General features: G+C 45.8%; 1 protein-coding gene across 5 annotated transcripts in view; it reads left to right on the top strand.

Moving 5' to 3' along the window:
- Positions 1 to 21,841, top strand: part of Dgkg (diacylglycerol kinase gamma) — a 199,304-nt gene that overhangs the window by 35,761 nt on the left and 141,702 nt on the right. For 3 of the 5 annotated variants that reach the window (XM_087902007.1, XM_087902013.1, XM_087902010.1), the window contains exons 2-3: positions 8,293 to 8,604; positions 19,382 to 19,458. In XM_087902007.1, the coding sequence (XP_087758133.1) occupies positions 8,538 to 8,604; positions 19,382 to 19,458 (144 nt within the window). In that variant the 5' untranslated portion in view covers positions 8,293 to 8,537. Of the gene's footprint in view, positions 1 to 8,292; positions 8,605 to 19,381; positions 19,459 to 21,841 lie in introns of those variants that run through there. The other 2 variants (XM_087902015.1, XM_087902018.1) reach the window with 1 other exon arrangement.

A 21,841-nucleotide genomic window follows, 5' to 3' on the forward strand; every position in this document is an offset into this window, starting at 1 on the left:
CAGAAGCACTTCTTAAAATGCTAAGCAGCTTGGTCTCAGCAGCCCTGAGTGCTGACTCCACCTCCCTCAATCTTTAAATATGGTGGAGATATTTCTCCTCAGGCTCTAGGACCACCAGATGGGAGCCATCCTCACCACCTAAACTCTGGATAACACCGTGCAGTATATAAACCCTTTTTTTTTCTGAATAAAAGCTAAATCCGACATGTAGTGTACTGCATGGCCTGGAAATATCTCTGTGTATGGCAGCAGGAATCCACCATGCTCTCCTCCTTGTACATGCCTAGTAGACCTGATTTTGCTGCCTGCCCAAGTGGGGAGTACTGAGCTGTGGGCAGGGTCTCAGCTACTTTCCTCCCAATCCCGAGTGGGCACACAAGCACCCAGGCCCACAAATGCCATTCAAATGCTCCATAGCCAGTGTTTGTGCTGGCAGCACGGCTCCAGTGCAACTTTTTTTTTCTTTTCTTTTTTTTTTCTACTGCTGAATCAGGAAGACCTCTCTTAAGGAGCTGCAACCTGCCACCAACAAGCAGAGCCCTCCTGAAAAAAAAATGTGGCTACACAACTTTGTATTTTGGTGTCTAGAATTTCTTTCCAAGCTTTCTAAGGTTTTATATGGATTTAGTCAGCCCCACATTGGTACACCAATTTGTAATAGGAAGCCACTTGTTTGTTTGCCCAGCCATGTAGACTCCTGAAATAATCACACAGAAACTATATTATTTAAATCACTGCTTGACCAATCCCTTAAGTGTATTGCTAGCTAGCTCTTACATCTAGGATTAACCCATTTCCAGTATTTTATATTTTACCATGAGACTCATGGCCTAACAGCAAAGTTCCAGCCACTCTGTCTCTAGCATTGGCTCCATGGCTTCTTCTTGACTCTGCCTCCTTTCTCCCAGCATTCAGTTAAGTTTTCCGATCACAGACCCAAAACAGCTTCTTTATTAACCAATAGTATTCACAGTATACAGAGGAGAATCCCACATCATCTTTCAGTCCTGTAATTCTCTGTGCATGTCTGTATTGCTCTACATACAGCCTGGCTGATAACTAGTTGTTTGGCTGTGTGTCTCCACACAAACCCATGAGCCCCCAAAATATAGAAACACAGCTGGCAGAGAAGGCAAACTGACTGAAAAAGCTTTAAAAAAATCTAGAGATTAAGTGGCCTTTTAATCTGGGACTGACTGTGCAGGTGGGTACTGGTCTGCTGTGGGAAAGGTGTAATTAAAAGGTGTTTCAAAGATAGCAAAGAAAGTCCTGACCAGTTTGTCAGTCACTAACACTTGTTCGGGGATGTGATTGTGTGATTGTCATTTTGCTAGGGCAGGGAGTAACATAAGGTGAATTGTTTGAAACATACAGATAAAAGGATCAGAGAGATGCTTTCATGGGTGAAGAAACTTCTGGAAGTCCAAAGTCTGGTTCCTTGTCCTGGAAGTTAAGGATCCTCTAATGAGTTTTAGGTAAGACTATGCTGGAGTACTGCAGTCACACAAATCCTAAAAGAGAAGGCTCTTTGTGAAGAGAACTGGGGCCATTCATGAGATACACTGTTACGTAAAAACAGCTTGCAAACCACAATTTATAATGTGGGATGTGAAGCACCTTGCAATTGCTCTCTTGTGCAAAACCAAACCCACAAAAGATAAGTAGAAGAGGAACATTTAAGATCAGGTGGTAATTGGATAAGAAAGAGAGAAGTGGAGCAGAGTCAGCAGAGTCGGGGCTCCAGACTCCTCCATGTGTGCTTTATGTACAGTTTGGCCCTTGGAACCCACCTAAAGAAGATTCCATGGGAATAAAACTCTCAATGACAAAGACAAACAGAGAATAATGGGAACTGGACAATGTTACAGAATATCACTCTAACTAGGCAAAAATGTGTGACATTTGTTTATGCTGCATTTGTTTAACAATCTAAAGATGTGTTGTTGTTTTAGCTTGCCTGCCTAAGGCACCTGATTGGTCTAATAGAAAGCTTAGCAGCCAATAGCTAGGCAGAGGAGGGATGGGTGGGGCTGGCAGGCAGAGAGAATAAGTAGGAGGAGGAACCTAGGCTCAGGAAACAGGAAAGAAGGAGCGAATAAGAGAGAAAGAGAGGGAGATGCCTGGGGCCAGCCAGGCAGGCAGCCACTAGCTAGCCAGATATGGAGTAAAACATACAGAATGAAAGACCGGTAAAAATCCCTGAAGAAAAACTTAGATGAAGAGAAACAGGTTAAAATAAGTTATAAGAGCTAGCAAGAAACAAGCCGAAGGTAAGGCCAAGCATTCATAACTAATAATAAGTCTCTGTGTAATGATTTGGGAGCTGGTTGGTAGCCCAAAGGAAAGCCTGCTATAGGACAGATTTCATCAGAACCCTTTGGAAAGCTGTATTTTTGACATCGGTTGATTGAAAATAAAAGAACTGTAGACAAAGCATGAACTGCTTCACACAGCCATGTGACCTAGCAATTCCACAAGTATTGCCTCTGTTTTAAAACTCAACAAATCAGTATATTTTAGATCATGAAAACAAATCTTGTTGGGCAAGTTTTAAAATCTGGGATGAAAGAAAGGTAAAATGTAAAGGATAGTATGGAACCAGAGTTGAAGGCCTGAGTGTGAACTTTGGGGATAGATAGGCAGATGGTGTCTTCATTGAAGTTTCTATTGCTGTGATAAACCACCATGACCAAGAGTAGTCTAGGGAAAACAGGGTTGATTTCATCTTAGAACTCTCAGGTTCTCCATCACTGAGGGGATGAAGTCAGGCCAGGAATGAGAGGCAAGATTCTGGAAGCAGGACTGCTTACTGACTTGCCACTCGTGGTTTGCTCTGCTTGCTTTCTTATGCAACCTAAGAAACACAAGAAAATGTCCCCACAGGCTTGCCCACACAACAGTGGCTTTTTTCTCAGTCGAGGGTCCCTTCCCAGATAACTCTAACTGTGTCAAGTTGACCACAGAATAAGGACAATTAGCCCCTTGTCAGTGTTAAATGCCAGTATATTACTATTAAACCATAACCCCCAAGATCTCATATTAATATCAATCTTACAACATAAACCATAGTCTAATCTTAAAAGTCTTCTAGTCTTTCAAGTTCAGCTTCTTTAAAATTAAAAAAAAACACTTTAAAAATACAAAGTTTCTTAAATGTGAGTTCCTGTCAAAAGTCAAATATAAGTTACATACTTGTTATGCCAGGAGGGGAGAACCAAGGCACAGATGTCACCTAATCAAAGCAAAGCAAAATTTCAACAGTATAAAAACGTCAGTGATTTTTCTAGTTCCGTCTATTTGCTTGCAAATTTCAATATGTCATTACTTTTTACCACTGAGTAGTATTTCATTGTGTAAATGTACCACATTTTCCTTATTCATTCTTCAGTTGAGGTGCATCTAGGTTGTTTCCAGGTTTTGGATATTATGAATAATGCTACTATGAACATAGTTGAGCACATGTCTTGTGATATGATTTAGCATCATTTGGGTATATGCCCAAAAGTTGTATTGCTGGGTCCTGAGGTAGATTGATTCCTAATTTTCTGAGAAACTGCCATACTGATTTCTGAAGTGGCTGTACAAATTTTCATTCCCACCAGCAATGGAGGAGTGTTCCCCTTCCTCTACATCTTCTCCAGCATAAGCTATCATCGGTGTTTTTTTATATTGGTCACTCTGGCAGGTATAAGATAGAACCTCAGAGTTGTTTTGATTTGCATTTCTCGGATGACTATGGATGTTGATCATTTCCTGGAGTGTCTTTCAGCCATTTGAAATTCATCTGTTGAGAGTTCCCTGTTTAGATCTATACCCCATTTTTAAATTGGATTATTTGGTATTTTGGTGTCTAGTTTCTTGAGTTCTTTGTATATTTTGGAAATCAATCCTCTGTCAGATGTAGAGTTGCTTGAATGACAAAGACGAAGGGTTAGTTCCTGGAGCATGGGCAACATGCCAGAAAAGACACCGATGAAGAAAACAGCTCTCGCTCCCCCAGCAGACATTAACTGCCAACAGTCCCTTCATCTAGCACTAACTTATGGCTATAAACATAAGTATTTAGGAGGTAGTTTGACAACATATCAGTTCAACAAAACCGCAGACGTAGGTTCTGAACTAGAAAATGTGACCTTCCCAGCCTGGGCTTTTGATCAGGTTTATAATACAGGGCATGAATCTTCTCTTGTGGAGCAGGCCTAAAATCCAATCAGGAAGTGTTATTCTGCCCACACTAGTTGTGCCACTCTTGTATCGTTGGGCACATCTTGCCCAGCATGGTGTTTGTGTAGTGCACAAGAAGGTAGGATATTTGGTGACAATTCTCCCAGAGAGGCCTGCGTAGCACCTACTGGCACTATGGATGCTCTCCAACAGAGAAGATGCTCCTGACTTGTAGTCAGAGGCTGCTCGTTTGTTTTCTGGAGGCCCAGACTTCTGAAATAATCACACAGAAACTATATTATTTGCAATACTGTTTGACCAATAGCTTAAGTGTTTTTCTAGCTAGCTCTTATATCTTAAATTAACCCATCTCTATTAATCTGTGGATCACCACGAGGTCATGGCCTACTGGCAAAGTTTGGGCTCCGGTAGAGGGTCTGTCTCCTGTGGTGGCTACACGACTTCTCTCTACTCTGCCTACTCTCTCCTTCTCTATATGCTTGGAACTCCTGCCTTGCCCTGTTCTGCTAAGTCACTGACTGAAACAGCTTTACTCATTAACCAAAAAAAGCAACACATAGACAGACTGACTGACACACACCACTGACTCAATTCTAGATGGCTTTCTTTATGTCCTGCAACCAAAGCACGTGGTGACTTTAGAAATGGGATGTTACTGTCTAGTTTTGGCAGGTAACCGAGAGGGATGACAACAGCCTAAATTGTCTTGGGGTCTCCTGTGACCTCCCTGACCAGTAATGCATAAGGAAGTGGCACCTCACACCTGGCACAAGCTACTCCCTAATAACCTGTGACTTCTGGGAGACCTCCATTCAAACTTCCTTTATTATTTTTTTTTTACATTTTTTCGTTGATTATGTGTATGTGCATGGGTGGAAGCCAGGAGGGCAGCTGAGTGTTGGTTCTCTCCTTCCAGTCCACCCTCAGGATGCACAGCAAATGGTCTCTTGCTGAGCCCTCACCAGTTAACCCTTTCCTCCCCAGCATTCACACCACCTTTCATATCAGCTGTTGAGAAGTCGTTTTGTTGAATATGGCTGCATTGTAGGAATTGTACTGGAGAAAGTACAGAATTATATGTATTCTGACCCAATCATGACATCTGATACATTTTTTTCCCAGTTGTATCCTTCTTTTCAAACAGGAAAAAAAAATCCAGAATTGAGAAAAATCACCTAGAAAATTGTCAAATAATTAATAAGAGGCAGAACCCAGAACCCAGAGCCTTACCTTCTGATTTTTTTCAGGACATCTTTTCTCTATAGTTTTGGATCCTGTCCTGGAGCCAGCTCTTGTAGACCAGGCTGGCCTCAAACTCACAGAGATCCGCCTGAGTACTGGGACGACAGGCAAGCACCACCGCCACCAGGCTCCTGCCTTCTGATCTTGCAGTCAGCATCGTTCTGACTTGCTGTGTGGCTCCGAGTCCTCTTAGAAGGTTGGGCTTCTGAGGTGTGCAGAGTAACAAAGCCACAGAGTCATTGCTTCGTTTTCTGGTTTGTGTTGTCTGAGGCAGGTTTCGACCTCACACTCACACTCCTGCCTTAGCCTCTGGATTCTGTTATCGTAGGCAGGAACTACCACATAATGCTTCCAGAAGCATTTTAAACAAACGCATTGGTGGTTCCTGCTTTTTGTTTGGTTTGTTTTCAGCCGATTTACTAAGCACTTAACTTCCTTTTCCTCATCTCTTAAATAGAGACAGCAACACAGTCATGTGTCGCTTAGTTATGGGGACCGGTTCTGAGAACTCAGATCTTAGATGATCTTATCACTGTGCAGACCCAGAGCTGGATGGCAGGGGCCGGTTTCCTAAGTGCCCTCCCTAGAACACAGCCATTACTCAGCTCTGTTGACAGAGTATTATGTGCATGCTTGTGTGTGCTATGCTTTCCTATGACTGACACATGGTAGCTTATTTTTTTACAGTCTTCACTACAGATAAGTGTGCGATGTATTGAGCTGATACAATATGAAAGCCAGACTGTTACCAAGCAGTTTGAGTTCCACTATAATCTCTTGGGACCACCACTGGGTATTCAGTCTATTGTAGCATGAACAAAACTGTTCTTAACATACATGCAATATGAGTACTAGATTAGGTCACTTGTTAAAGCACATGACACAGTATCAAACGAGCATCCTTTAAGAGAAGCAGTGGTAATTGTTCAGCTCACTAGCAGGATTTTAAAAGCCATTGCTTGCTCTTGATTGCCCATCAGGGACTAGAACCTTCAGAGGTCCCAGGAAAGATCTGTGTGTAGGCGATAGAATGTACTGAAGGATTTTATTAGCAGGAGAGCAGTGATCTGGCTGACCATGGGCAAGAGCACAGCAGAGGAAGAAAGGGAGCAATTGTTGGTGAGGGGAGGAGCAGCAGGAGGAGATGACAGGCCCTGGATTCGGGAGAGGACTGTGGTAGGGAGGAGGGAGCATGGGACAGATAGCACAGCCCGGACTGCTGGCTGGGTTGAACAGGAAGGAAGGTGGAGAGTTTAGGCTGGATCTCAGCCTGTGGCCTGCTCCCTGACTCTTTGGAGTGATGGCAATATGGCTGAGAAGCAGGAGGAAGGCACTGGCAGGTGCTGGCCTGAGGTAATTCGGAACATATAAGAGATGGTTGGCGAGTCATAGCCCGGCACAGGATCTGAAGATCTCTGGACATTGAGATCCAGCCTGCAGATCGGCTCAGTGCTAGGGAGTCATTGAAGCTGTGCAGGAATAGAGTTTCGTAGGGAATGGAGACAGGCTGAGGAGATACAACAGTGCTCAGAGCTGGCAAAAGAAGATGAAGGAGACTGAGGGCAGCAGCTCTCAGGAAGACATGCGAGATTCGAAATGAGGGTTTGCTGCCAGGAAACGGGATGCACCCCAAGAGAACGGAGCTCAGGCGGATTGGGAAGGACCTGTGGGTTTTGAACTTGTGACCTTCAGAGGAGCAGATGTTGAAAATGAGTCCAGACTGCCTTCTTATAAGAGAGAGATTGCTGTGAATGAGTCCAGAGATGCAGGCAGCTCAGCCCCTGGCCACCTCACACCACCGTCCTTTCTTATGGCGGAAGACTGTCAGTCCCGTGGGATAGTTCAGCCCTCCCGAGCAGGCCTGCACCAGCCATCACTACACTCTACAGTAGGGAATCTCACACATATCTCCTTTTTGAGACCTCCTTCCTGTATTGCTACCACACTTGGGCCTCCTCCGATGGGCCTTGAAGTTGCCCCAGAGTAGACCATACGGCATTAGCCCTCGGCTTTATTCTTTTGTAATATTAGAACCAGTTTCTTTCCATACCCTCCCATCACACCAAAGGTTTTCCAACTTGTTTCTATCCTTGACCCAGAATAAAATAGGCCGATCTATGCAGTGTGCACATGTGGATGTAACTTAAACAAAAGTCTCATGAGACGTCACTTACTGCCGTGAGAACACTTGCATTTCCAACATTTTCCCTTTACATCTTAATCTGTCTCCTTCGTTAGACGCTGCTCCTGGCCCACTGTATTCCTTTTGTCACTCACAAAACTGACTTAGTGGAACCTGCTGGGCTACAGAAGGTTCAAAGGAAAAGGCCTCAGTCTCCTTGTCCCCCATCTCCCTTTGCCCTGGAACCTGTACCTCGAGGCTGACAGGCCCTCCCTTAAAAGCCTCTTAGTGCCACTGAGAGTTGTTCCTGCACAACAGGTGGCTAGCCTGGGCTGATTTGAATTTCCACAGTGGCCCACCCGTGCAATTAGAAGCTGTGAGACTTGGTGGGAGGCTCCCCTTTCAAGCCAGCTGCATAGGTTACTGTTCCAGGAGGATTCTGGGGGCGTCTAACAGCTGCAAGCATTTTCATTTTGTGCCTCTTGGACCTAATAGCCCCAGTGTGAGAAGTATGGCCAGCCTGTCACACGGGCCAGTTTCCCCTCGCCATTCAATGGGACAGTGGAGCGGGGCTGCCATGTGCTGGCTTTTGTTTCCTTCTCAGACCTCCCTGAAGGTAGACTACACCCTCAAAAAAACACTGAATCATTGCCCTCTTTCAACAGAGACTGCGTTGGGGTTCCCCACCCTCCCCACCTGCCACCCAGCATCTTATTCACAATGGCTTGTCTACTTTCATTCAGGAATTGCCAGGATTGCGGGATTGGCCTGGACCACAGCATGATGATGTGGCCCGAGGAGTAGCAGAAGTCTTTGCCAGCTGCCGAGAGCAAGCCACCACGGTCATCAACACTTGAGTGCCCAGAAGTCTTCGGAAGGCCTGATCCACCGCACATCTGCAATGAACCAGGCGCTGAGCTGGCTCTCGGCTTCTCCCTGGTGAACAGAACTCCGCCCGTGGCCTCGGGCAATCACACTCAGCTGAAAGATGAGCGAAGGACGATGGATCTCTCTCTCCTCAGAAGAATTTGATCAACTCCAGAAATACGCTGAATGTAAGTGCTGCCATTCACAGACGCGGGGTGAGGCTTCTCCTCTCCCGGGAGATGAGTTCCGGAGGGCAGAGTTATTGCGGAGCCGTGGAGAACGAGGCTCGGCAGCTACAGTCACTCGATAAACACAGAATTGGGGCTTTCGGTATAAAGACACAATCCCTCTTAAGCTCCTGTGAATAATCCATACTCACTACAGAATCTGGAGTGCACACTGGGGGAAAGAAAGCTGGTTTTAAAGCCCCCAGTGCGCTCAGCCAGCCCTTCACAACCCACAGCTGTGTTTGGCTCAGTCCTGCACCGTCCTTCCCAGGCCTGCGTGTTCCACCTAACAAGATCATAGTGTTTTCTTGGACCAATTACCCCTTAGCCACAGTTCTAAAGGACAACAGGTGCATGGTAATGTTGTCCCACGGTCCCTCACGTCAACCCATTCATGTGTTTTGAAATCAGAGACTGAATCCTAACGTGTAACTCTCTCAGAATGTTGTTCTGGAAAGGCCCGGGATTTCATTTAGGGCTTGTAGCTTCCCATTTGCTGTGCCCACGAATCACTCCAGCATCAAGTCAGAGTAGTGCAGACATCCGTGTTCACACCAGGAGCACACAGCTGTGTCTCCCACAGGCCACATCGAATCCTCACGGGTAACCAGAATCCGCTTAGGCTAAGGCAGAAACCTGTATGACCACTGTTACCTGCACAAATCAGGGTCCAGGGCCAAGTGCTCATTCTGCCTCTCTCCCCTGTGATGTCACAACTTACCACCCCTGAGCCTCCATATCCTCCCCTGTGATGTCACAACTTACCACCCCTGAGCCTCCATATCCTCCCCTGTGATGTCACAACTTACCACCCCTGAGCCTCCACATCCTTCCCTGTGACGTCACAACTTACCACTCCTGAGCCTCCACATCCTCCCCTGTGATGTCACAGCTTACCACCCCTGAGCCTCCACATCCTCCCCTGTGATGTCACAGCTTACCACCCCTGAACCTCCACATCCTCCCCTGTGATGTCACAGCTTACCACCCCTGAACCTCCACATCCTCCCCTGTGATGTCATAGCTTACCACTCCTGAGCCTCCACATCCTCCCCTGTGATGTCATAGCTTACCACCCCTGAGCCTCCACATCCTCCCCTGTGATGTCATAGCTTACCACCCCTGAGCCTCCACATCCTCCCCTGTGATGTCATAGCTTACCACCCCTGAGCCTCCACATCCTCCCCTGTGATGTCATAGCTTACCACCCCTTAGCCTCTACATCCTCCCCTGTGATGTCATAGCTTACCACCCCTTAGCCTTACATCCTCCCCTGTGACGTCACAGCTTACCGTCCCTGAGCATCCACATCCTCCCCTGTGATGTCATAGCTTACCACCCCTTAGCCTCTACATCCTCCCCTGTGACGTCACAGCTTACCGTCCCTGAGCCTCCACATCCTCCCCTGTGATGTCATAGCTTACCACCCCTTAGCCTCTACATCCTCCCCTGTGATGTCATAGCTTACCACCCCTTAGCCTCTACATCCTCCCCTGTGATGTCACAGCTTACCGCCCCCGAGCCTCCACCTCCTCCTTGGTATAATGAGAGGAATGAACCAGGGCCTGGGGAATGACCCGGTTGGTAAGGTACCTGCAGCTGGCACGAGGACCTGAGTTTGGATCCCCAGCCTCTGTGTGAAAAAGGCAAGAAGGGACACCCCAGGTGCTGTGGCAGGCACCTGTAATCCTAGCTCTCGGGAGAGAGAGACACGGAGATCTCTGCAACCTGTTGGCCAGCCAGTCTGGATGAACCAGCAAGCGCCAGGTTCAGGGACAGACTCAAATTTTGAAAAAAAAAAAAAAAATGAGGAGAGTGACTGGGGAAAATACCTGATGTTGACTTCAGGCCTCCATGTGCACACATACACATATACATACGTATCCACCTACATACACACACACATGAGTGGACACACCCTGAGTTCTTAGTTCAGTCTAATGATGTGTGGCTCCATCCATCCCCAAGACCGAAGGGAGCCCATGGTGTACTAGTCAGTCTGGCTGCTGGTGTCCTGGAGCCCCTTCTAACCTCAGTGGGTTTACAGAAATTATGCAGTGTTGACAGAGAACAAGGGCAAATTCAATGTATCTCAGCCTGCACTAGAGATGAAAAGCCGCACAAAGACAGGGCCTGTCCTGTGGGGTGCAGAGTCCTGTTCAGCAGTCTGATCTGTGCTCGAGACACAAGTAGAGCACAGCTCAAAGACTCAGAAACACAACGCGCCCTAGAACCTCTGGCTCACAAGGCCTGTAAAGGCCCCGGGAACTGAAGGAGAGGGAAGAAGTAGGGTAGCTATGTGGAACACAGTGTGGGTGATGAGATAACAGAAATCGGTTGGCGCCCAGCTGTGGAGGCCATGAGTCCAAAACCAAGACATTGGCAAGTTGGCTTTTCTGTGGGCTCTCCTGGGCTTGTGCCCACAGATTGTTGCTAGCTGGGTTCTCCCCCAGTCTCTTCCCATGGCATGTTGTGTGTGTATGAGCATGTGGGTGTGTGTATGTATGCGTGTGTGTGTGCCCAAATTTCTCACTTTTATAAGGATGCGGTGTTAATGAATTGGCTCCATCCCGCTCCGGCATCTTAACTGTTTAGATCTACAATAGCCCTATCTAAGGTCACATCTTGAGAGTCTAAGGCTTTTAACACATAAGTAGGCGACCACACTGAAGCCACAGGAAAGATCTAGTGGAGTGATCTCTAAGCCAAGTCAGAGGGTCCAGAGGGACAAGGTGAGCAGAGAGTTAGGCAGAGGTCTGGCCTGGGTGGGGAAAGAGAGCAGAAGGGTACAAAGGGACATAACTCACATCAAGCCTTTCATGTCAAGTTGGTGAGCTACAGAGCCATGAATCTGGAGGCTATCTATAGAGCGGCTCACATCAGGAAGCTGCTAGGTCACAAGTTAGGTCTTGGTTGGTATAAAATCTAGTCTGAATCAAGGAATAAGATTATAGGGTGGAATTCAAGTCAGTTTGGGGGAAGCGTGATGGAAATATTATCCACATACATAGAGCAAAAGGAAATCCATGAAGGTCCCTCAAAACTGAGCTCTGAATGTGGCAAATGGGGGACCTCAGGGTTGGTGGAGACAGTTTGGGATGGTGAGGATCAAGGTAACAATGGTACAGGCTGAGAGTCTTGTGGAGTGTGGGAGGAGTTGGAGAAAGAACCAGAATCCCTTGCCAGAATTCTCCTGGGAGAGATTCCAGCACATAGAAGTCTGAGTAGGAACTCAGGGTTAGGCTACGGTCTGACCTGGGAGTCCTATAGAAACAACGGCGGGGGGGGGGGGGGGAGGGTGAAAGAATGAAGGCACATTAGAGTTTAGAGTGGTAGGAGGTAGAAAGGTGTAGAGAGAAGTTTAGGACATGCCCTCAGCTAGGGATTCAAGAGGGAGAAAGGGTCAGAAGGCAGGAGAATTAGAAGAATAACCAGCTTAAAAAGAGCCCTGGGGCGGATGGGGAATGTGGACGCACACGTGTGGATCCCAGCACAGGACGCTGGACCGAGTGCTCTGGTAATGCTGTGCAAACAGGAAAGGGAGGAAAAAAAAGATAAAATTCTTGGAAAATGATTAATCCTTAGAGGAAACCTTGAAAAAGTTGCTTCCACCAATTTTAGGTACATTCTGGTGTTCAGTCAGATCGCATTGCCATAGCAACCAACTCTTCCAAAACCACATAAACAGGAGCCTTACAATAGCAAAATGATAAAGGACACAGCCCAAGAACTGGGATCTTCAGGGGCTAGGAAAAAGGTGTGCGCCACTCATCTTACATAAACGTGCGCCTTCTCTGGAGGCCTTTGGTAGGAGGAGCTCTCTTAAAGCTGCTCCTGAAACATTGATTTAAGTCTATGCAATATCAGTCATGCATGAACACATGTCTGTACTTGACGGTAAGGCAACAGCAAAGGGTGTTTATCGAGAGGCTAATGTGGTGGTAAGAAATTTTTATTATAAGATAAAAGCAAACTGTAGTCCTAGCTCTCAGGAAATAGCAGCAGAAAGATGGCAAGATGGAAGCCACTTTGGGCTACAGAGTTGATTTCAGGCCAGAATGGAATATCACCTGCCGTGGTGTAATGAAGAAGCACATGGAATGTCGGTTTCATTTGTTTCAGTTAAGCTTCAAGAAATTAAATAAGAATGTCTTTTAGGGGTAGTCAATCCAATACAGGATAGATAAATGATAGATTAGATAGATAGATAGATAGATAGATAGATAGATAGATAGATAGATAGATAGATAGATAGACAGACAGACAGACACAGATTGGTATCAATTTAATCAGAACAAAAAAGTTGAGTACATTTGAAGACAGTGAACCCATCCCACTGTGCTTTTAGAAAGTGTCTTCTGTTAGAGTTAGATCACAGCAAAGTGTGCGACTCCAAGCTGCAGGTACAGTTCCAAACTTTTCCGTGTTCCTCATGGCATTGGAGAACATGTGCAGGCTAGAGTTGTAGGACAGTATAAGGTCTAAATAGGCATCGGCAGCACCCTGCTGTCAGTAATGCTAGCCAGCAGGGCATGGCTACAAATGCTTATGCAGTCCCGCCCTGCAGAAAGCCTTAGTTAGTCCCTTCCAGCTTAGAAGGGAGATGCCGGATGTCTTTTCACCCACATCTCATTGAGTTCAGGCTCTTCTCCCTCTGTTAGGATTAGGAATCTGCCTACACAGCCTCACAGAATGTGTGACTAGGGAAAAATCTCTTTGGAACAAAGGCACTTGGAGTTTAGTAACCCTTGAATCTTCTACACAGCTGTTCAAATGTAGATCAACTTTTTTATCAGGACCACCAGCTCCCAAATAATGACATGGAGACTTCTTATTAATTATGGAAGCTTGACCTTAGCTTAGGCTTATTCCATTAGCTCTTATAATTTAAATTAACCCTTATCTTTTAATCTACATGCTTTTAGGTGGCTCTTTATACTGTCCATCCTGCTTCCTCAACATCTGTCTAACAACTTCCCCTTTCTTCTTTCCAGAGCTCTCTCTGTCTGGAAGTCCCGCCTATACCTCCTGCCTAGCTATTGGCCATCTAGCTTTTTGTTAAACCAATTACAGTGACACATCTTCACATAGTGTAAAGGAATATTCTGCAATGTTCCCTGCCTAGGCCCAGGGCCATTTGATCACAATCTGTAGGTGTGGGACCCAGTCATCAGTATTTCCTAAGTGCTCCATATAATTCCAACACACAACCCAAGTTGAGAGCAATTGACCTATTATGTCCCCCCCCCAGGATATAGGACACAAGGGACAGCCATGACCACCCCAACTGATCCCTTCTCTAGACTTCATTCCTTCAATAAGCTTTTATTAAACATCTTGTCTATGGTCTGCATGCTGGGAACAAACTGAGCGGGTAAGGAGGTACAGTTGGGAGAACGTGTGCATGAAAAGGAGTCGGTGCCTGCCCCTGGGCTCCTCTACACATCTCCCATCCTGCTCCATGGTCTGATTCTTCCTCACTGAAGAGACTGTGTGGGCTCCTGGCCCTGGGATTTCTATGGTAACATCATCCTCTCTCCTCCAGGCCCTGCAGAAAGTACTGCTCTGGTTGTTTGTCTTATTCATGCGTCTTTGGCTCCTAGGAAGAGTTGCATGGTTTATCTGTCTATCCAGCCACCTTCTGGTGTCACCCGACTCTTCCACTCCTCCATTGGGAATCATCTACAGTCATTTCAGTGTATAAAACACATCTGTGTGGCCTCCACCTCATGGTCTCTTTTGAGTTGCGAGAGGTGAGCCCGAGCTGTTAGCCCATCAACAGGAGTATTGCTTGAGGCTTGTTCTCCCAAAGTGAGGTCATACAACATGACTGTAATTGGTGTTATCTTGGGCCTTGGTCCAGATCTACAGGGTGAGAACCTAAATTTCCCCCAGATCCTGGGCAATTCCTGTGCCCAGTGCAACTCAAGAAGCTCCTGGGGATCTCTGAGGAATGGGAAGTTTGGCACCTTCAACTTTCATTTCTGTATATGAGTTTTCAGATTCACTCTTGAAGTGTTTATTCATGGTCAATTCCTAGTTTAACAATTTTGTTCACAACTAGAAGATAGCCTATAAACTTCGCAGTTCTGATCCAGATAGTGGGGCTGATGTTCTGCTGTCAACGCAAGTCTCTGATTGATTAGCTCGCTCTCACACCCATGTGGCACACCCATGTGGCACACCCATGTGGCAAATGCTCTGTGAACAAAACCGATTCCTTTTTTTTTCTTATAAATAGGCTTTAATTTTTCTTAAATGCTAGGAACAGATGTTTAGTTTGGGTTCCTGGCTCACAAAACGTAAGGGATAATCACGGATTAAGAGTTTTTCTAGAGCAATTGTAACAGCTAGTGTCCTCTCACTGAGGGGAGCTGATATGGGATTTCCTTCTGTATGCTGTGAATACCATTGGTTAATAAAGAAACTGGCTTAGCCTGATAGGGTAGGTAGGCGGGGAAAACTAAACCAAATGCTGGGAGAAGGAGGCCTGAGTTTAGGAGAGGAGCCATGTAGCCCCGCCAGTGACAGACACCAGAATTTTAGCCTGTAAGTCACAGTCATGTGGTAATACACAGATGAATAGAAATGGGTTAAATTAATATGCAAGAGTTAGCCAATAAGAAGCTAGAGCTAATGGGCCAAGCAGTGATTTAATTAATACAGTTTCTGTGTGATTATTTCAGGGCTGAGCATTTGAGAACAAACAAGCGACCTTCTTCCAACAGGGAGCCTTCTCCACATCTGACTCAGAGATGATCTGTTTGCTTGTGATCCAGTCAATCTACATTTATGCAATATATATATTTTATAATATTATAATATATATATATGCCCAGTTTTGCCAAACAGCTGAATAATTTGACCTGTTGCATGGAGTTCTTTGGTACTGACCACTTAAACAATGGAAATTGCCTGGCATAGTAACTTCAGATTTGTCACAGTTGTGAGCTTTTTTTTTAATTTTAAATAATTATACAACAGAGCAGCCACTTCTTAAGGTAGTCTTTGCTTGGAAGAATATAACCAGATGGCAGAGCAGTGATCCTCAGCACGGCTCACATTTTAATCCACCAGAAATCTTTCCATTGTCTTATCCGTTGAGAGTCCCAATAGATGCTGCCTTAACAGAGCTTGAGAGCAAATTTTAGCACATATGGGAGTCTCCCAATTGACTCTAACATGCAGCCAGATTTCAGAACCACAGTTCTAGAGTTTCAAAGGTTCAATCTTCTGACTTAGTGTTCATCTACTGGGTAAAGCTGACAGCCATGATGTAATTACTCAGATATATTAAAAAGGGAAAGGGTATGGTAACACACACCCTTAATCCCAGCGCTCGGGAGGTAGAGGCAGGCGGATCTCTGTGAGTTTGAGGCCAACCTGCTTGACAGAGTTGTCCAGGACACCTAGGGCTACACAGAGAAACCCTGTCTCAAAAAAAAAAAAAAAAACGAAGGAGGAAAGGAAACGGATATGGAAAAAAGAGTAACACGCTCACCCACTTCTGTGTCCTCTGCTCTAGCATCAGGATAAGTATTATATCAGACAGTAGTGCTGAGCATTTGGATGAGATGTTGGAGCAACTGAGTGCACATCATTTGACCAACTCACAACAAATGAAAAGTGACTGATAGACGTGACACTATTCTCTACACTGAGAAATGCAACTTCACATCCTCTGAGTCTGTGGTGGCTCCATGACACAGGGTGTGACAAGGGAGTTCTCTGCTGAGCCCCCAATAATGACTGAGATAAAGTGAGGGTTGTCCCATAGGAGCCTCTCCTTGTAACCCCTCCTTCCTCGCAGAAAAAGAAATCTCTTGAGAGGAAGCAGCCAGAAAGTGTCAGAGGATGTCAAGAGAAAATAATGTTCCCCACATTTGAGAATTGGGTTGTTTCTGTTTTTAAGAAGTGTTGCTGCCCTGGGTCTATAAAAGCCCTGTCCTGGCTAATTTTATAGCAACTTGATACAAGCTAGGATTATCTACAAAGAGGGAACCTCAACTGAGAAAAAAAAAAGTCTCTGTTAGATTGGTTCATAGACAAGTGTGTGGGGCACACTTGATTAATAATTGATGTGGGAGGGCCCAGCCTGCTGTGGGCGGTGCCACCCCTAGCCTGGTGGTCCTGGGCGTTAGAAGAAAGTAAACTGAGCAAGGCAGTAAGCAGCATTCCTTCGTGGCCTCTGCATCAGTTTCTGCCTCCAGATTCCTGCCTTGAGATCTGGCCCTGACTTCCTTTAGTGGCAAAACGTGACTGATCTGGCAGTGTAAGCCAAATAATAAACCCTTTCCTCCCCAAGCTGCTGTTGGTCGTGGTCTTCATCACAGCACTAGGAAGCTAACTAAACAAGCCCCCATGAGACAAACTGAAATCACTGGTGAGGAGGAATGCTCTGATGGGAAATTAGTCAGAAATATTTTGGGTTGCTGGAGAAGTTTATTTTCCTTTAGTTTTAGGTTATTTATTAAGAATATTAGGTAGCTTTCTCGTTTTTCTTTTAAGTTTCACATCTCATTAAGTGTGAAATTTGGTAAGTAGGCGTGCATACATGTATTGCATTCAAGTATACAAAAGGATTTGGAAATAGAACCGCAACACTGGAGATCAAAGTATTTCTGCTAAGGTGAACTTGGAAGTTTGTAAACTGTGGGAATACTATCAAAGAGTATGGATCCCATTGAAATTAATCCTTGATTCCCAATCAAAATGCCGCCTTTATATTGCCCTTGCAGAAGGCACACTAGGCTACCCACTTCTCAGACTTGCATTGTTTAGGTCTGGGCACTTTAGTTGAGCTAAAAAGCATGCCACTGAAACATATCATAAAATATAGGATTTCCCCAGGTGATACAACTGCTTGTAGGAAAATTAAATATGCATATAAGAATGACTGAGCTCTGGCCTACTTCTCAGACCCCAGTGTGGCCCAGAAGCAGCCGTCACCTGGACCTCAGTGTCATACTGACGTTATCCCTTGCTCCTTTGGTGCCATCCCTGCCCCCACAGCAATCACACTTTACCTTGTGCTCACAAATATTTGCTCAGCGATAGTGAAAAATGATGCAGGAAAGAACTCAGACTTTTGACCCGGTCTAAACCTTAAGACTCTTGCTCTTGGGAAAGTCATTTCATTTTTATGAATTTTAGCTTCGTCATTTGTAGACTGAAAGAATTATCCCCTTAGAAGAAGGTTAATGAGAATCCACAGGTAAATATCCCCCCTAAGGGGCAGTTGGCATCACCGACCACTCAACCCTCTCGCTTTCAGCCCTGCCTGCAACATCGTACTAGTCACACAGTGCTCTCTGAATTGAAGGGAAGCAACCCAAATTGTTGGCATCTGCTGCCTTGAGCTTACTGAGCTATTAGCTTTGCAGCATCTGCTTTGAGTTTCAGAAAGAAATTGCCATTTTTAGGCAAGAGCAGCATTTTCATGTAGCAATTTCAAAACGCCTCACTCCTGCAATGATTATAAGTTCTGCTTGACAGACTCTAGTCAGCAAAACCACAGAGAAGAGCCCAGCCCGAGAAGGATCCTTCACTCAGATGTTTAAATAGAAGCAATAATGAAGCTTGAAGAAGCTTTTAATTACCCAGAATTCCTGAAGGCAGGGGAAGCACTGGTCATAGAAACACTAGTTTCCTTCGCGGTCTACTGTGCTGAATCATACATGCACACTTGACGCATTTCTGTGACAACCCTAATTCTTTTTGTTCTCAGTTCTTACAAAATTCCCACAAAGCAGCAAGCCGTGTTTTCCCTGTGTTTCTGGATATTTTTTTAAGACTGATTTTTGTTTCATGTGTGTGAGCGTTTTGCCTGCACGTGGCCTGTGTTCTTACGTGTTGAGCCATCTCTCCAGCCATTTCTGGGTTATTTTCTATAGGTAGCGCGATTTTTAAGTCACCATGCTCCCTGGATCCCCTACATATCTATTTCCCTTTTGGTGCAAATGTCACCTGTGGGAGCATTGAGGAGAAAATGCAGAGGTCAGAGAGATGTAATTTCCAAGGAAAGTCCCCACTGTCAGAAGACAGTAGAGCAGCCTTGGACTACCAAACCAGCCAGGTTAATTGTAGGACATAATTGGGGTTAATTGTTTGTGTCAGGAGGAATAACTTAATTCTCTCCATTAAGATGGAAGATAAAGATTAAAGATAAGGGGACCTAGCTGTCAGGATCCCAGAGCCGGAAGAAACCACCTCTCACAGTACTATTTCAGCACCAAGGGCAGAACCTTGCCTGCTCTTCCCCCTGGATGTGACTAATGAAGCTGCCTTCTGGCTTTTTTATTTGCTTTGTTGTTGTTTTAAAGGAGGATCTGTTTGTTTGTGTTTGTTTGTTTGTTTGACATAGAGTTGGGGAGGTGGCTCTGAGGGTAGAGGCTAAAAACCTGAATTCGTTCCCAGCACCAACATCAAGTAGCTCACAGCCACCTGTAACTGCAGCTCCAGGGGATCTCTCTCTCTCTCTCTCTCTCTCTCTCTCTCTCACACACACACACACACACACACACACACACACACAATTTAAAATAAAAATAAAATCTTTTTTAAAAGAAAGATAGCTCAGGCAGCAAAGGAGAGAGGGGAAGGATGTGAGGGGAGACAGGGCGCGTCTCCACGTGGCCCTGAAGGGCTGCTCCATCTTACCTTGGTCAAGTAGAATTTGTCTGGCCTGGGCCTCATTAGCCACCTACCTGTGCTTTACATTTGAATTGTGTCTCTCCAGATTCCTCCAAGAAAATAAAAGATGTGCTGACTGAATTTAATGAAGGTGGAAGCCTCAAGCATTGTGACACACACAAGGTAAGACTATTTCTGTTTCAAGTTTTTTTTTAAAAAAAAGATTCTGTGTCCTAGCCGTTCCCCACTGGCATCTCAACTTGCCTTGAAGACCTTGCTCTGAGACCTGTGTCGCCCCAGGTCTCAAGCGAGCCATTCGTGCCATCTGTGCCCCCCCCCCCGCCCCGTGTCCTTTCACACGTCTACGCTGTCCTACAAGACTCCTTCACACCCTTTTTGCTCATGGCTCTCACTCCTCCCCAGCTCCTCATTCTCAGTGAACACCGAGAAGACAGAAGCGAAGCTCCGAGGCAGGGTCCCTCACCTTTGTGCCCCTTCCCCGGCCACTGTGGGTGAGCTGGCTGTGCTCCGAGTCTGCCCCTCTTTCTCCTGTGTGTGAATTGCTGGTAGGCGCTGCTGAATCAAGACCCCTCCCCAGCCTTCCCCCATTCTCCTGCCCGTTTTCTACATCAGTCTGCTGTACACATTAGATTTTTCCCAGTAACACAAATGGTGCTGTTTCTCCTCTGTTCAACTTTGTCTATATCCATCACCTCCGTGTTCTCTTCTACTTTTTCCAGAACCCTTCAAGCAGTGTGTAACTCCCGTTCCTTCACTGATACCACGAGTGAAGACACCATGTGCCTGAATCGCATAGCGATGGTATTCAATGGCGCTGGAGGCAATTTGTCAAATCCTCCTTCATCTTCATCATTTGGTTTCAGGACAGCACACCTGGAGATTTTTTTTCTCTTTCCCCTGCATTTGACATTTACCCTTGAAGATTAGACATCTCAAACTTCTGAGCCGAACTGATGTCCCTCATCTTCCCCCATAAAACATGTTTCTCTATCCGTCCATCCATGACAACTTGATGAGCGACAGGTTAATAACCAAGAGTGTGATTGTCGTTGACTTATCTCTTGCTCTCGCTGTCCCACGCAGTTCAGCAGGAAACCCCACCACTTCTACCATTCAGATAGACCCACGTGGTACTTCCCGCCTGGCTCCATGACCTAACTCATCATCCCTGCACCCTGCTCAGACCATTGTAGTCTCCTCTCTGGGCTCTCTGCCTCTTCTCTTGTCCTTTGAAGCTCTCTCTTCACACATATCCTGAGCAGTTTGTTAGAACATATGTTTTTGCTGTCACCCTCCCATGTGCCCTCCCCATCCCGACTCAGGGCAATCTAGACTTCCTCTGTTCTCTAGCTTTCGTTTTGCTGACTCCCCCTTCTCCAGTCCTTCATGTCGTATTAGCCTCCTGGATGCTCTTAGACAAGCTGGTGCCCTATGACCCCTCCCAGTACCACTTGGCTTGCTCTTCTTTTTCCAGGACATCCTCCGGCACACCCACGTTCTTCGTTCCTTCACTGTGGTGGTCCTCGTTCCCTTACTGAAAAGGCCCCTCAAAGGGAGTGGTATTGTTAGGAAGGCGGCATAGCCTTGTTGAAGGCGGCATAGCCTTGTTGGAGGAGGTGTGTCACTGTGGGGGTGGGTTTTGAGATCTCCTTTGCTTAAGCTTCACTCGGTGAGACCCTCAGACCACTTCCTGTTGCCTGTATGCAAGATGTAGACTCTCAGCTCCTTCTCCAGCACCGTGTCTGCCTGCATGTCACCATGTCCCACCATGATGACAATAAGCCAAGCCTCTGACCTGTAAGCCAGCAATCACAATGAAATGTTTCTCTTTGGACGAGTTGTCGTGATCATGGTGTCTCCTCACAGCAACAGAAACCTGACTGAGACACTCACCTCCTTCAGGTCGATGCTCAAACCGCCACCCCGGTGACCGTCACCTTCTTTCTTCACACTTCCTCTTCTATGGCCCGGCTCTATTTCTCTCAGTACTTCACACCATCTGTCACACTAACTAATTTACTTAATTAATTCTCTGCCTCTCTCACTAGAATATATTTGCTCACTGCTGTGTTTCCAGTGCCCAGGAGACTATTTGGCTCATTGCAAGCAAATGCTTTTTGAATGGGTAAATGAATGCAAGGCCCCTGCCTGTTTTCAAGTTCACAGCATGTAATGTTTCTTGGGTATGCAGGTAGTGTGCCGGGCTCTGCAGAGGAGGCAGAGATCATGGAGCATAATGTCTGCCTTCAGGAATCGAGGGTCGAGCAGGAGTCTCAGTCCTTGATTCATGTGGTTTTGGGCTAGCCTTTAACCTCTGCCATCATCCCACAATATGAGCTCGTGCAATATGTTTTGGGCTAGCCTTTAACCTCCGCCATCATCCCACAATATGAGCTTGTGCAATATTTCCTTGAGGCTTAGTCCCCTCATCTGTGGACAGAAGATAGTGAGACTATTAAAAGTTTGAAGTGAGTGAATTAAAAGAAAAAATGCAAAATATTGAATACTTTACAGGACATGTGACTATTTCCTTTCTATGCCCCTT

This window comes from Myodes glareolus, chromosome 2, assembly GCF_982192425.1.
Source record: "Myodes glareolus chromosome 2, mMyoGla1.1, whole genome shotgun sequence".
NCBI lineage: Eukaryota > Metazoa > Chordata > Mammalia > Rodentia > Cricetidae > Myodes > Myodes glareolus.